This window comes from Rattus norvegicus, chromosome 1 (genome assembly GCF_021556685.1).
Source record: "Rattus norvegicus strain SHRSP/BbbUtx chromosome 1, alternate assembly SHRSP_T2T, whole genome shotgun sequence".
Lineage (NCBI taxonomy): Eukaryota > Metazoa > Chordata > Mammalia > Rodentia > Muridae > Rattus > Rattus norvegicus.
In genome coordinates, this window is record NC_141534.1 from 160,127,626 (window position 1) to 160,144,403 (window position 16,778).

At 40.7% G+C, this 16,778-nt stretch overlaps 1 protein-coding gene across 1 annotated transcript; it reads left to right on the forward strand.

Annotated features, from left to right (window-relative positions):
* The first annotated feature begins 1,170 nt into the window (after positions 1 to 1,170).
* On the forward strand, positions 1,171 to 14,114 carry LOC148007757 (MLV-related proviral Env polyprotein-like). The gene is made up of 4 exons (XM_087603735.1): positions 1,171 to 1,209; positions 10,958 to 11,482; positions 11,682 to 12,215; positions 12,446 to 14,114. Exons 1-4 carry the CDS (start codon positions 1,171 to 1,173, stop codon positions 14,051 to 14,053), a joined length of 2,706 nt encoding a protein of 901 aa, XP_087459861.1. The 3' UTR covers positions 14,054 to 14,114.
* Positions 14,115 to 16,778: the final 2,664 nt, after the last annotated feature.

A 16,778-nucleotide genomic window follows, 5' to 3' on the forward strand; every position in this document is an offset into this window, starting at 1 on the left:
TTGTGGTATTATTATTCAACCTATCGTAAATATATTAAAAGTAGGCCACAAAATGTTGCATGGTAACAGGCAGTAGTTTGAGTTTAATGGTCAGAAAAAAAAAAAAACTTCTGTGAGAATGTATGGATACTAAGATGTCATTCATGCCCAAAAGGAATAAGAATGGGTCTATCAAGCAGAAGGACCAACCACAGTGCTATAATTATAATTATGAAGTTTGTGCTATCTAAAGGTTGGGGAAATACCAATACGTCTCATAGAGAGAAGGGAGCGTTGTTTGAGATTAGGTTGCACAGAGTTTGATTTATCAAGGAAACAATATCAAGATTTGGTGCAGTTCAACATGAAAATTCTCGTAAGAGAAAATATGAATTTATACAGGTTATGGGTATTAATATGGAGCTTCTTCATGTTTGGCTTGTCTTTGGTGTCACCCATGTTCAGCGGAGGATTGGACATGAATTGGGCATTCCTGCTTTAACTTGGCTTGTCTGTGGGCCTTTTTTTTTGCTGCTCTTTAATTCTCTAAGTTGACATTCTATTAACATTCTGTCATGTTTGACAAGTGCTTGGGACTTTCTTTGTGTGGTTAGACAATGAAGTCAAGTGGTGTGGATATGAACAAGAACACATTATTATCCTCAATAGCTCATCATCTAATGAAAGAGGTGAAATTACTAGGAGGCTGATCATATAAAGCTATGACAATAAGATGTTGTATTTTAGGAATAGGGAATGAATGTTAATGAAATGCAAGTTTTAAAAACCAATGAAGCCTTTTTTAAAAAAAGAAGTTTGGATAGACAGCTTATACATTTATCAGAAAGTAATTATTTTAACGTTTTGTATTGTTTTGACACAGCCCAGGATTTTTATGAAGTCCAGGCTGATCTGCAGCCCTTGTTGATCTTCCTCAGTCTCTGAAGTCCTCAGATACCAGACTTGAGCTATCATGCACAGCTACCTGAATCTTTAAAAAAATTATAACAGCATTTTTGTACAGTATAAGAGGAGGGGGGTGTTCTTAATGTAGCAACAGCAGATGCATTATAGACATCAGCTTATGTATGCCCAACGATCCATAGCATCCTCTGTTCTTGGTTAAGTCTCCTTCATTCAGTTTTCTTTTCTTGCCATAAAGTTGGATTGTTCTGGTCAGGGCTCTAGGAAATGGTTCAAGATGTCATCCAAGATGAATGTGAATTTTGGGTAAAGGGAGAGGCTGTAGGTAGCCAGAGAAACAGTGTCCCACACAGCACAAATTAAACAGAAAAATATTAAAAAGGATAACAGGATGGAAGAGTTAGTAAGCAGCCATGTGAGAAGTGAGGCTGTGATGTGCTGTGTGCCCTGAGAGCCTTCCTTTGGGATGATGTAGGGACAGAGGGAGACTGTTCAACTTACCGTACCTGAAAGTTCATATCTTCACATGATTTTTTGTTTTACAATAAACAAAAACCAGGTAGAAGAAAATTCACTTTTTTTTACCTCTGCCCTTGAATTATCAAATAATATATATGAAGTTATTTAGAAATCAACATGAGCATAACAGGACTGACATCAATTAATATATCATGTAGTAAGGAATTCTCCTGGTAGGTAAGCACCAAGATGCTTCAAAGAATGATTGTGGATAATAAGATACAGGTAATGACAGGAACATACGCCTTCACAGATGCAAAAGATATTAAGCAGGGATCAGGAGAAACTAAGTAGCATGCGTAGGGTCTGTGTTTTTTTCTTGGGAACTATCAGGAGGGTAGACTGCTAAATCTCATATAGTTGAACAGCTTGAGCTCTGAAGGGAGAATGAATCAAGAATTAAATCAGTGCCAAGTTAATGCTAGGCATTTACTATTTACACACCTTGGATAAATTTGCAAGATCATCTCATGGATTCAACTTGTACAAATGGTTATACAGAAAGGCTGAGCATTTGGTAGAAGATTCATGATTAGCATATGAGGATGTTTATTATGAATACTGGTTTCTCCCCAACACTCTGCACTATGGGGACTATAGATAGTGATTCTTTAGGAAAGGAGAGAGATGACAGGGAATGGTGTACTGAGATAAGACAGTGGGCATAAGAATGTAGAAGTGATTTGTTCTGGTTCTGTCATGGACACAGCTATAAGTGACAGATTATTCTTTACTCTCACGGACTTCAATTTAAATGAGGGTTTTGAACAAGAGAACCTGATAAGGCTACTTTTAAAAAGTAAAAGCTTAGGCATAAATGGCATGCACAAGGTTTGCAAAAGGAGAACATTTCTGGAAGATATATTATCTTTTTTTATTATCAGAACTTGGTGGACCATTCTTCTACATTAATGGAAGCCTGAGGCCTTTCATTCTCCACCCTGCTTAGCCTTATCACTTCTTTGCTATAAGATATTGTTTTGTTCATTGTTTAGTTGTAAATTCTAATTAACATTTTACCACACAGAGTTTTTGAGATTAAATACATAGAAGCATTTAAAGCACATGTGTGAAAAATATGCTATATACAGATCATTAAATAAATGTTACAGTATGGGTTGTATTATTATTAGTACTAATATTATTATTAGTATTTGAAACATATCCCAATGAGCTTCTTTTCTCTTAGATCTAAATTTTCAAATAATATAAGCAACAGACAGTAGTGTGTTTCTGTTTGCTAGCTCAGTGATGTAGGATTTTAGTTCATTCTTGGTAAAAAAAATTGCCATTTTTCCATTCATGGTACACACATTTTGATTTTCTCTTGCACTGTTTGAACATAGACCAGTGGAAAGGGTTCCTGTTTTAACAAAAGCAATGGGTGGGCTGTTTGTGAATTATAGAATTAACCACACAGTGAAGATCTATGGATTCTTTTACCTTGGAGCACAAGAATAGCTTTTGAATTGATGGATGAGTGGGTCAGCAATAAAGATTTTATTTAGGCAATTTTAGTTTGTTTCTATCTACAATCTGGCTAATTTGATCTGGTAAAATGGTGCTTGTTTATCCGTCTCTTATTGCTTATTCAAATTATAAAGTAATAGGCTAATTCCTTGTTGATTTTCACAGGTTATATTAGCTGTTCATATGTGGAGTAAAGCTATGAAGGGGTCTGGGTACTGACTCTAGGGGGAAGCGATCTGATGAGAACTCACAGGTGCTTAACTAGAACTCCCTTGTAACAAGGTGAGAAATGATTCTATATTTCTCCTGGACATTCTTGAGGTCCTGGCTCTGCTTCTTCCGTTGGGGTATTCAGGCACTTCTGTGAGCTACCAGAATCAAACGATTGTCACATGGGTGAGCAGGGTCTCTGTGTAGCTGAGTGTATGCCTTCTCTGAGGGAATTTTCAGTGTTATAGCTCTTTTCTGTCGTGGAAAGTGAACCAACTCTTCCAGACACTATTCAGTGAAACAGCTCTATTAGACTGCAGTAGCAGCTCTTTTTATTTGAGGGGCAACAAGAGTTTTATAAACCTTGGAGAGTGGTAGATGTTTTTCAAGGGAGTGTAATTTATTGGTTGCTGCTGAGGTGCTGGGGCTTTGATTTTCATGAAGAGAGTTTCTGGGTGCTGAAACCTGTGATCTGGCCAAGAGGCTATGTGACTTCCTTGAGAAGGATTGATTAGTAAAGATCTTTTCACAATTTGTTGGTTGCTGTTTTGTCCTAACAACAGTGTCCTTCCCCTTATGGAAGCTTTGTAGCTTTATGAGATCCCATTTGTCAATTCTTGATCTTAGAGCATAAGCAATTGGTGTTTTGTTCAGGGAATTTTCTCCAGTGCTCATGTGTTTGAGATTCTTCCCCACTTTTCCTTCTATTAGTTTGAGTGTATCTGGTTTGATGTGGAGGTCCTTGATCCACTTGGACTTAATCTTTGTACAGGGTGATAAGTATGGATCGATCTGCATTCTTCTACATGATGACCTCCAGTTGAACCAGCACCATTTGCTGAAAATGCTATCTTTTTTCCATTTGATGGTTTTGGCTCCTTTGTCAAAAATCAAGTGACCATAGGTGTGTGGGTTAATTTCTGGGTCTTCAATTCTATTCCACTGGTCTATCTGCCTATCTCTGTACCAATACCATGCAGTTTTTATCACTATTGCTCTGTAATACTGCTTGAGTTCAGGGATAGTGATTCCCCTGGAAGTTCTTTCATTGTTGAAGATAGTTTTAACTATCCTGGGTTTTTTGTTATTCCAGATGAATTTGCAAATTGTTCTGTCTAACTCTATGAAGAATTGGATTGGAATTTTGATGGGGATTGCATTGAATCTGTAGATAACTTTTGGTAAAATGGCCATTTTTACTATATTAACCCTGCCAATCCATGAGCATGGGAGATCTTTCCATCTTCTGAGATCTTCTTCAATTTCTTTCTTCAGAGGCTTGAAGTTCTTATCATACAGATCTTTCAACTTGCTTGGTTAAAGTCATACCGAGGTATTTTATATTATTTGGGACTATTATGAATGGTGTCGTTTCCCTAATTTCTTTCTCAGCTTGTTTCTCTTTTGTGTAGAGGAAGGCTACTCATTTATTTGAGTTAATTTTATACCCAGCCACTTTACTGAAGGTGTTTATCAGGAAACCGGGAAAGGGAATAACATTTGAAATGTAAATAAGAAATACTCAATTTAATAAAGATAAAAAAAAAAGAAGGATGGAGAGGGTCATGGGACTGAGTGTACCAGGGCATGCAGGCCAAAAATGGGGAGAAAACAATTCTTATTCCTGCCAGCCTCAAGATGAGATTTTTGTCTCAAGAGATTTTTTCGGGTTTTGAACACTACTTGGCATCACTCTTGTTCTGGGGCATGGAATTCTAATACAAGTTATATTTTTGGAGATCCACTAAACCAGCCAATGAAACAGGTAGGATAAATATGAGTGGGGCTCAGAACTTGTCCATTTAGTTCTGTAGTCCAGTGTCAGAAACTGTCAGAAGTAAATCTGTGCTTGATTGTGATTATGGCGAAACATTTGGAATTTGTTTGAAATATAAAATGAAGATATGTGTATACATATATAATATGATTTAAACATATGTTACAAAGAATTGTGTATTAAAGGGTTTTTAAAGTGCTTATGGTACCAATGGGAGGAGGAGCCCTTGGTCTTGCCATGGCTCAACCCCCCAGTGTAAGGGAATGTCAGGGTGGGAAGGCAGGAAGGGGTGAGTGGATGGGTGGAGGAACACCCTCATAGAAGAAGGGGGAGGGGGAGGGGAGAGAGGGTTTATGGATGGGAAACTGGGATAGCACTTGAAATGTAAATAAAAAATAACCAATAAAAAAGAAAACATTTCTAACAAACTCAAAAAAAGTGCTTATACTGTTTTGGGGTCAAAACATAGTATTAATTATTTTTTCCAAAGGAAGTTTTATCTTCAAAATAGAAACACTTTATTGTAAGTTTAAAATAGGAGAAAATGATGGTAGTATGGGTGTAGGAGCCATGTAAAAATTTAGTATAATTAAAACCAAGTTAAATGAGAAGGCATTTTATACCATTTGAAATGTAAATAAAGTATATCTAATAAAAAAATAAAATTTCAAAAAATATCTCCATAGCTGGAAAGTAAAATCTATCTATCCCTCTGTTTGTCTACTAATGCATGTTTGGTCGTGTGAACTCATAAGAGAATGATTTTTAAATGTTGTTAATGCTTATGCTTTGACATATACTAAGTATGAAAAACAATAGTAAAAATCTTAAATTTTCTTTAGTGATACTAAGAAGCACAATAAGTTTTATGTTATTTTATTGATATATTAGCAGCAATAGTTATCAACATAACAAAAACGCAAATGTCAAATAGGAGCGTTTCTATAACCTTTTTGTGGCAAAAGTGTAAGCAATGTTTTTATGGCTTTTAAAAAAAATGTTTATTTCTTGACTTTGTCTTGTGACTCTGTGATTTATAACAGTATTTTAGATGCAAGGAAACTAGGAGCAAAGCTTTCTCTGGGGCAGGGAATGTTGGCAAGGATCCTAAAATATCTTGTAAGATGCTCTCAGCTCTGAGAAGTTTGTAAACCATCAAGGGTTTCTTTAAATGGGCTCATGGCAACTGAAGGAAAAACAGTTGGAACATACAAGACAACAACCCAAGAACTGAGGCTCATTAAATCCACAGGGGCTCATGCATGCATCCATAATACAACTTGGGAAGTAATAGCAAAATTGTTTGCTGTATTTGTGTGTTATTTCGACAACAAAGTATTTACTTAAAATCAGCATAAAAATATCAAATGAACATTTTCTGTTTACTTTTATGAATGTTATTTTAGGACAAGGACATGTTGCAAAATATGTATTTTATTTATTTATTTGGAATTATCACCAACTGGTACAGAAATGTGGTAAGTTCACCAAAGTATCATTTGAAATCTCCAATAGAGAAAGTAGTGCTATTCTCACATTATGAGTGGTAATTAGAACAAGTCCCATGAGGAAATGATACACACAGCTGGGTAATATGCCAAGAGTCTAAATTGGAGGTCTCCTTAGGTCCCTCTCTTCAGAGCTCAGAGAACTTTGTCATAGAAGTGCAGGAAAGATTGTAGGAATCAGAGGGATCAAGGACACCAAGAGAGCATGGTCCACTAATTAACTAAGCAGGGCGCACAGAAACTGAAGCAGCAGTCATGGGACCTATAAGGGTCTGCATCAGGTCCTCTGCATATGTTCTGGCTATTAGCTTACTGTTTTGTGGAATTGCTAACAGTGCAAGAGGTTCTGTTTCTGACTCTTTTGCTGCCTCTTGATACTCACTTCCTCCTATTGGGTTGCCTTGTTCAGCCCCAACATGACTTCTTTTGCCTTGTCTTATTTTATCTCGTCCTGTTGTGTTTGATTGTTGTTTCTATAAGGTCTGCTTTCTTCTGAAGGGAAAAGTGGGGGAGAGTGGAGGCGGGGGGAAGCAACACAGATTGGAGGAGGAACTGTGGACAGTCTATATTGTAGGAGAGAAGAATATATCTTTAATTAGAAACAAACAAACAAGCAAAACAACAAATCAAAACAAAACAAAAGGCAAACAAATTCTCTCACCTGATAAGACATCTCTCCTTCACCATTTTTTATAGTGCATAAAGCAGTGACAAAATTTACTTATTAAATACAAAGAACTCGGTAAGTTTGCACTGTCATTGTCAATAATGTAAAACCTATTCATTTTAATACGGTTTACCCCACAGAGGAGGCAAAGATAATTTGGGAAAAAGGATGAATGTGATTCAAATGCTTAATTTGCTAAAATTATTACAAATGCACTATCACAGTTGTTCAGGATACATCTCAACACTTATATGGCTTCAGTCACTAATGTGCATATTTTACAATTTTAAAAACTGAAATTCAACTCTAATTATTCCCATCGCAAAATCTAGGCATGCTGGCGAGCAATTTTGATCCCATCCTTTAGGAGGCAGAGTCAGGATAATCCCTGAAAGTCTTTGGATACCTCTGAGCTTGTCCTACTTGGTGAGTGCCATGTCAATAAAAGACTGACTCAATAGAAAGGTGATGGTGCTTGACGAATGCCAAATAAGCTTGTTCTCTGGCCTCCACAGGTAGCCATATGTCAGTACACAAACATACTTGTGAGAAAACACACACACACACACATGCATACACACACACACATACACACATACACACACATGTATATTGAATATATAATTCAACAATCTTGACCCCTATAAATTCTATCTCTATAAAAATAGTTTATGTATATTAGAAGCTTAGAACATCTCAGTGAAGAAGGTAGGATCATAATTAGCTTTACAAATGGAGAAGCAATGGTCAGATCAGACCTCATTCAAGATAATTAATCATTCTCTGACACATTTTCTTTACTAAAGTATTTAGTGATTGAAACGAAAATACTTTCCTGAGAAAAATGTAGGCCAGAAAATGAGGTTACATGGCTAGAAACCTGCAGAGGAATTTTAATCCAGCAACATGTCTGCTCTGGCAAGAGATCACATCCAAAGACCTTCTAGATCTTTATGATCCAGCTGGAATGCAGACACAACCTGGATTATTGTATGATCTGACTGGAATACAGACAGGACCTTAGTACACATCTTTAATCTCTAACAATGAAGGTGAGGTTAATTTGTCAAGGAAGCAGCCATTTTTGAAAATGTCTAATTTTCAATGAAGTCTAATTAAGAAACAGACAATGTGATGAATCAAAGATTTGACAGAACGAATCTGAGTTAAGATATGCCCAACTCTTCCGTGAGAAGAGCACAGTAAAGATAGGCTACTTAGGAGCAGCTCAGTCAGAGAGAATAGAGGAGACACAGGTGGCATGTGGTGGCGTGTGTATGTGACAGTTTTACAGAGAGAAGAAGATAGACACAGGTGAAGACAGAAAAAGCCAGAGAATGGGAAGGATCCAGAAGACTAGAACCTATTGCCAAGGTTAGTAAAAGGCCATACAAAGTAATTTAGTCAGAAGTTAAGAGAAGCTAAGTTGAATCAGCTTGGAAGATTAGATGGTACAGAGGAGGCTAGAAGTCTCCAGATGTAGGCCTTAGGAATAGTTTGAAGAGAGAAGAAAAGACTCAGTTCAATCCTTGTAGTTGTACAGCTCAGGCACAGGTCTCATTCCCTCATCTGAGGAAATAAAAGCAACATTTACAGGAACTTGTCATTTGTATTATTATACAAAAAGTGAAGTGAGTGATAGTGGATGGAGAATACGGACCAGCATAGAGATTTAGATCTAGGTCCAGGCCATTCTGACCCTAGATGTTTTCCATGCTGAATGGCAATAGTAACAACTATAAGGAACTGTTATCAAAATAGTTTTGTAAGAAAATGGTATCAAACAATTTCTGTACATGAAAGCTACTGTGAATGAAAGCAAATGACCAGGATAGTTGATGGTACCATGTCTCCTGTTGCTATATATATTAAAAAAAAATCACAGTTTCCAAATAGAGATACTTTCAATAGAGATACAGTGCCATTTCTTCTGTAATCAAGGGACCATAAGACACACAGTTTAACTTTGGAAGAGAGTGTCTGGAAGGAATACAAAATGAGTTCCAGAAAGCCAGTTGGAATTTAATAATGCATGAAAAATACACCAAGGGGAGGAAAGAACCAATTAGGAAGCAATTAAGGAGATTGCAATTACAATGCATCTTAATAAAGTACAAAAAATATTAGCCTATGGATAGAGGAGTGCTTACCTGTGGACTAGAAGGAATAGGGGACATGTTTTCAAGGCAGGTACTATGAAAGCAAAGAGAAAGAATAAAAACAAAATTATACTATCTCCCTTTCTGCACGTCAGACAAATCTCAAGCATTTGAAATCTATTTCTATGACATTTCCATTAGTATTGACATTTTTTTATTTTAAGTACATTAATAGAAAATTTATTCAAGATAGAAAGATAGAAAGTTGTGGAAAGGAAAATAACAATCAATTATTATTCTAAAACACAAATGCTTAGAAAGTTTTATCTGCCTATTTCTTCCTTTGCTTCAGTTCTGTCTTCACATGCCTAATTCTAGTCAAACATAATTGTCATCTGTTGTTGAGAATCAAAAAAAGGTTAGAGGACTTTTGTCTAAATCATCTTTTTTTTTTTTTTTTGGTTCTTTTTTTCGGAGCTGGGGACCGAACCCAGGGCCTTGCGCTTCCTAGGCAAGCGCTCTACCACTGAGCTAAATCCCCAACCCTAAATCATCTTTTTTTAAAACAAAATAAAATATATAAGATTAAACAAAAACATTACATCGAAGCTGGACAAGCCAAGTCAACAGAAGGAAATGAGCCCCAAGAGAAGGCACAAGAACCAGAGACCCCTTCATTCACAAATTCTAGAGTCCCATAAAACTAAACTGAAACACACACACACACACACACACACACACACACACACACACACACACAGATGTGGGGGGAAGACTTGATATGGACCTATGTAGGCACCGTGTTTGATGCTTCAGACTCCATCAGTCATTAAGCAATGCTCTTGCACATTGACTTTTACAGTTTAGGACTTTATGATATTTCAAATCTTGACCCTGATAATACCCCCAAAATATAAATTCTAAATTGGAAATTTTCTGGAGCCATAATAAGACAATACTAGCAGGTGATCTTCCTGAGATGTTCTGCTTTGGATTATTATATTATCTGCGACAGATTCATTCTTATTAAGTAAGGTCATAAGACAATTCATTTTAGGAAAGATTCATGCTATTAATATGCTTTCCTATTATTATTAAACATTTAAAACATATATAACATATAAGCATATATAACTAGGTATTAGCCCACCACGTTTGAGCAGATCTCTGCAAATCTACAAACATGTACTTGTAGTGATGCTATCTAGACAAATAGATAACTTTTTAAGTTTTATTGATGATCCTATAAGAATTCTTACTATTATATCAGTGATTATTAAGCTTTTTTTATAGTGGGACTGCTATTAGATCCTTTTCTGATAGTCAAAACTGCAATGAGAACTCTGTCAGTCTCCCAAGTGTCACCAGTTAATTGCTCTTAGACGGTAACCAGACTTTCTTCTACTCAGAGTACATTCCAAGAGGTTGTAAAGCAATTAAACAAAGATAATTAAAAGGGAACTAACAATTTATTATAGGTGCTAGGGAAGAAAATAAAATATTTACTGGGGGCAAGTCCTCCAAAGAGACTGTGTGTCCGCAGGTACCTGTGTTTTCCAATAAACCCTCTTGCTGATTGCATCTGAGTGGCCTCGGCTCGGTCATTGGGCGCTTGGGGTCTCCTCCTGAGGGAAAGGTCCTCTCTGGAGGTCTTTCATTTTGGGGGCTCGTCCGGGATCTGGAGATCCTCCGCCCAGAGATCACCGACCACCCACCGGGAGCTACCATGGGACAATCGCTAACAACCCCCTTGAGTCTCACTCTAGACCATTGGAAGGATGTCTGAGACCGAGCACGTAATCAGTCGGTCGAGATCAAGAAAGGAAAATGGCAGACCCTCTGCACGTCCGAGTGGCCCACTTACGATGTGGGATGGCCGGTGAACGGCACTTTTAACAAGACCACTATTTTGCAAGTTAAGGACCTGATTTTCCACCAGAAGCTGTACGGACACCCTGACCAGGTGCCCTACATTGTCACCTGGGAGAGCTTGGCATTTAGCCCTCCTCCTTGGGCAGAACCTTTTGTGGACCCGAATTGGCTTCCTGTTTCCCCTAAACCTGTTTCCCCGAGCCCACCTGACCCTTTGGTTGCTTCTTCCTCTCTCTATCCTGCTCTAACTAAGGAAGAGTCTCCCAAAGTCCCTCCCCCGAAACCTGTCCTCCCAGAGGACCCAAATTCCCCCCTTATAGATCTCCTGTTGGAAGAACCTCCTCTGTACCCTGTACCTACAGCCCCGCCCAGAGAAGAGGAAGTGGAGCTGCCTGCTAGACCTCGACACGAGGCGGCCCCTTCCCCTGTGGCTGGAAGACTGCGGGGACGACGCCAGGTGGCGCCAGACTCCACCTCCCAGGCCTTTCCGCTTAGACAAGAAGCTGGCGGCCAGACGCAATACTGGCCGTTCTCAGCGGCCGACATATATATATATATATATATATATATATATATATATATATATATATATATATATATATATATATATATATATATATATAACTGGAAACAACACAACCCCCCCCTTTTCTAAGGATCCGGTGGCTCTCACCGACCTGATAGAATCTGTCTTGCTTACCCATCAGCCCACTTGGGATGATATACAGCAAATTTTACAGGCCCTCCTGACCTCTGAGGAGAAGCAGAGAGTGCTCTTAGAGGCCAGGAAACATGTTTTGGGGGACAATGGACGCCCCACCTTGCTCCCGGAAGAGATCGATGACGCATTCCCACTTACGAGACCTGATTGGGATTTCACGACGGCTGAAGCACATCTTCAGGCCCTACAAATCGTGCAGAGAGACATCTGGAAACCTCTAGCCGCAGCCTACCAAGACAGGCTTGAACAACCGATGGTGCCGCACCCGTTCCAGATCGGAGACACCGTATGGGTACACAGACATCAGACCAAGAATCTCGAGCCTCGGTGGAAAGGACCCTATACAGTTCTGACTACCCCGACAGCCTTGAAGGTAGACGGAATTGCAGCTTGGATCCACGAGTCTCACGCCAAGGCAGCCCGACCTGAGCAAACGGCAGATCACAACATCGGGCCCCAGACATGGAAGGCTCAACGCACTCAAAACCCCCTAAAGCTAAGATTTTCACGTTGTTGCTCTTAACTGTCTTATGGACTAGGGGTGGGGCGAGTCTGGGGGCTAGCCCCCACCAGGTATATAATATGTCCTGGATAATAACTAATTTAGAGACGGGCTGGTCTCAAGTCCTAGCTAATGGTAAGCACGCTGAAGGAACCTAGTGGCCCCCTTTGACTTTCGACCTTTGTCAACTGGCTAAGGACTCCTGGGAGCATACTGAGCGGACTCCCCACAACTCATACCCACCCTGCAGACACTCTGATTGGTATACTTGTCCCGGAGGTAAGAGGACACGGGAGTGCGGAGGTCCTGAGACCTTCTACTGCGCTAAGTGGGGGTGTGAGACTTACACTCGAGGATGGTGGGGGACCAAGAAGGGGGACTTAGTGGCCTTCTCCCCTGAGACTCCAGGCGAATCTCGAATTACAATAGAATTCACGGATCAAGGTAAAAACACAGACTGGAAGGTGGGGCGTAGGTGGGGGATACGGTTGTATACCCCTGGCCAAACTAACCCAGGACTCCTGTTCTCCCTCCAACTGCTGAGAGAACGGGTCAGACAAGAGATTGGTCCAAACCCAGTCCTCATGGATCAAAAGCCCCCTTCCCGACCAGCACCGGCACTGCCCCCGGTCGGACCCCCACTATGGCTAAACACCACTCAGAACTCCGGTGATATCTTGACAACTCCCTCCCCAACTAGGGACCCTTCCACACCGGCCCCTCGGCTGCTAGGAACAGGAGACCGGCTAATCAACTTAGTGACCGGGGCATACTTGGCACTCAATTATTCAGAACCTGACAAGACCCAAGAATGCTGGCTGTGCCTGGTCTCTAGCCCGCCCTATTATGAGGGTGTGGCAGTCATGGGGAATTATACTAATCAGACCACGGCTCCGGCCAGCTGCACAACCCTCCCTAGCCATAGGCTGACGTTGCCGGAAGTCTCAGGACAGGGACTCTGTATAGGGACCATACCCCCCACTCACCAGGTCCTCTGCGCTATCACCAAGAGGATCCCCACTGGAAGCTACTACCTAGCAGCTCCTACAGGCACCTATTGGGCCTGTAACACTGGATTGACACCTTGTATCTCCGCCGCAATCCTCCGCAGATCCTCAGACTACTGTGTACTGGTAGAAATTTGGCCTAAGGTCACCTACCATGGGGCCGAGTACATATACTCACATTTTGAGGGGCTGACTCAATTCAGGCGAGAACCAATCACCATGACCCTAACTCTACTCTTAGGAGGAATCACCTTAGGAGGAATGGCTGCAGGTATAGGGACGGGGACCACCGCCCTCATCGAGACGGGTCACTTTCGTCAGCTACAAGCGGCCATGAATGTAGATCTAAAAGCTATCGAGGAATCCGTGAGTGCATTAGAAAAGTCCTTAACATCCTTGTCTGAAGTAGTCTTACAAAATAGGAGAGGGCTAGACATGCTGTTCCTTCGCGAAGGAGGGCTATGTGCTGCTCTAAAAGAAGAATGTTGTTTCTATGCAGACCATACAGGATTAGTGAGAGATAACATGGCTAAGCTCCGAGAACGCTTGGCCCAGAGACAGAAGCTGTTTGATTCCCAACAAGGCTGGTTCAAGGGGTGGTTTAACCGATCCCTTTGGTTTGCTACCCTGGTGTCCACCTTGATGGGACCCTTAATCATCCTCCTCCTAATCCTCCTCTTTGGCCCCTGCATTCTAAACAGATTGATGCAGTTCATAAAGAACAGACTCTCAGTCATTCAGACGCTTGTTCTCACCCAACAATACCAGAGGGTAAGACAACAGGAAGAGATTCCTTAGAATTCGATTTGAGTAAAGGATTTTACTCAAGTCTAAAAGAAAATGGGGGAAAATGAAAGACCACCCCATGAGTCTTAATTCAGAGCTGCAACAGGCTTGAATGAGCCCAGGCACGCCCAGATACCTAGGGCCGAGTCGCCGCTAAAACTAACAGACCATAAAAGGAAAGGAATACAGAACAGACTAGGAGTACCGGATCTGGCAGGAAGGGATAAGCCCCTAGCCCCCGACATTCAGGACGTCCCAGCCTGCACGTACTCTTTTACCATGTTACAACCTCATTCGAATATGATTCAAACCTGCCAATGTGTGTAGCTATACCTTATTACCTCATCATGTGAAATAACCAATCATATGTGAACATGTCTATATGCCTCGTTTAAATCCACCAATCCCCATAACTATGCATCTGCTTCTGTACGCCCGCTTCTGCTTCCCCAAACCCTATAACAGCCCCATGCTGGAGCTGCTGGGTGCGCAAGTCCTCCAAAGAGACTGTGTGCCCGCAGGTACCTGTGTTTTCCAATAAACCCTCTTGCTGATTGCATCCGAGTGGCCTCGGTTCGGTCATTGGGCACTTGGGGTCTCCTCCTGAGGGAAAGGTCCTCTCTGGAGGTCTTTCACCAGTCTGAGCTCAAACAGGGAGTATGAGGCTCTTGAATATGAACCTGAAGAGAGACACTCAGCTGAGGGACCACCTCACATCATGGGCCTGTGGAATTTTCCTGATTCCTAATGGATGTAGGAGGGACCAGCCCTGGGCAGGTAGTCCTGGGTTGTATAAGAAAGCTGACCAGGCTGGGCTGGAGAGATGGCTCAGTGGTTAAGAGCACTGACTGCTCCTCCAGAGGTCCTGCATTTCAAAGAATAAAGATTTTTAAACTATCCCCCCACTACCCCTGCTGTGAGGGCCAGTGCACCTCACAAAAGAATAACATCACATGTTATGGGGAAGTAGCCTAGCCGTAGACCACCTGGCCTCAATAAGGCCTGACTTACCAGTCCTGAGGAAAAAGAGTTGGGGTCAGCTTGCCCCAGAAGCAGGGTGGCCTGGAGTTGGACTGAGCCCAAGCTAGATCATGTGCTCCAATGTAAACAAACCAGTGAAATTGCTTTGCTTTGTGTAACTGTTGCCAACTACCTATGTAATTTTCCCTATAAATACTTTCCCCAAATTGGGCTCCGGGTCGACTCCTCTGTCTCCTGTGTGAGATAGGTGTCGTCCCCAGAGCTCTGGTTCCTCAAATACACCTCATGTTCATTAATATATATATATATATATATATATATATATATATATATATATATATATATATTTACTGGGTTTATCAATACAAAACTTCACTAATAACTTAGTTATGGTTTTAAACCTTCAGTGAACCTGTGACAGGTGATAGATGTTTAGCCAGATAATTATTCCTAATGTATATGCATGTAAATATTCTGTTGTAAACTTCTATTTCAGTTTATGATTTGAATTTTTATATGAAATTGTGATGTACTTTTTATCATGTATTCTTTTTCTTGGCTATTTTATTTATTTACATTTTTTGCTTTTTTCTCCATCTTTATTAAATTGTGTATTTCTTATTTACATTTCAATTGTTATTCCCTTTCCCGGTTTCCAGGCCAACATCCCCCTAACCCCTCCGCCTCCCCTTCTGTATGGGTGTTCCCCTCTCCATCCTCCCCCCATTTCCTCCCTCCCCCAACAATCATGTTCACTGGGGTTCAGTCTTGGCAGGACCAAGGGCTTCCCCTTCCACTGGTGCTCTTACTAGGCTATTCATTGCTACCTATGAGGTTGGAGCCCAGGGTCAGTTCATGTATAGTCTTTGGGTAGTGGCTTAGTCCCTGGAAGCTCTGGTTGGTTGACATTGTTGTTCGTACGGGGTCTTAAGCCCCTTCAAGCTCTTTCAGTCCTTTCTCTGATTCCTTCAACGGGGGTCCCGTTTTCAATTCAGTGGTTTGCTGATGGCATTCGCCTATGTATTTGTCGTATTCTGGCTGTGTCCCTCAGGGGAGATCTATATCCGGTTCCTGTCAGCCTGCACTTCTTTGCTTCATCCATCTTATCTAGTTTGGTGGCTGTATATGTATGGGCCACATATGGGGCAGGCTCTGAATGGGTGTTCATTCTGTCTCTGTTCAAAACTTTGCCTACCTTTTCCCTCCCAAGGGTATCTTTTCCTTTTAAAAGAAAGAGTAAAGCATCCACATTTTGGTCATCCTTCTTGAGTTTCATATGTTCTGTGCATTTAGGGTAATTCGAGCATTTGAACTAATATGCACTTATCAATGAGTGCATACCATGTGTGTTTTTCTGTGATTGGGTTACCTCACTGAGGATGATATTTTTCAGTTCCATTCACTTGCCTATGAATTTCATAAAGTTGTTGTTTTTGATAGCTGAGTAATATTCCATTGTGTAGATGTACCATCTTTTCTGTATCCATTCCTCGATTGAAGGGCATCTGGGTTCTTTCCAGCTTCTGGCTATTATAAATAAGGCTGCTATGAACATAGTGGAGCATGTATCTTTGTTATGTTGGTGCATCTTTTGGGTATATGCCCAAGAGAGGTATACCTGGGTCCTCGGGTAGTTCAATGTCCAGTTTTCTGAGGAACTTCCAACTGATTTCCATAATGGTTGTACCAGTCTGCAATCCCACCAACAATGGAGGAGTGTTCCTCTTTCTCAACATCCTGGCCAGCATCTGCTGTC

Excerpts from the sequence above, each read along its gene's own strand:
- LOC148007757 (XM_087603735.1), top strand. The coding sequence starts at position 1,171 with ATGGTTCAAGATGTCATCCAAGATGAATGTGAATTTTGG. Across the intron at positions 1,210-10,957 it reads AAGATGAATGTGAATTTTGG|TCGGTCGAGATCAAGAAAGG; the intron begins GTAAAGGGAGAG and ends GCACGTAATCAG. Across the intron at positions 11,483-11,681 it reads GACTGCGGGGACGACGCCAG|GATCCGGTGGCTCTCACCGA; the intron begins GTGGCGCCAGAC and ends CCCTTTTCTAAG.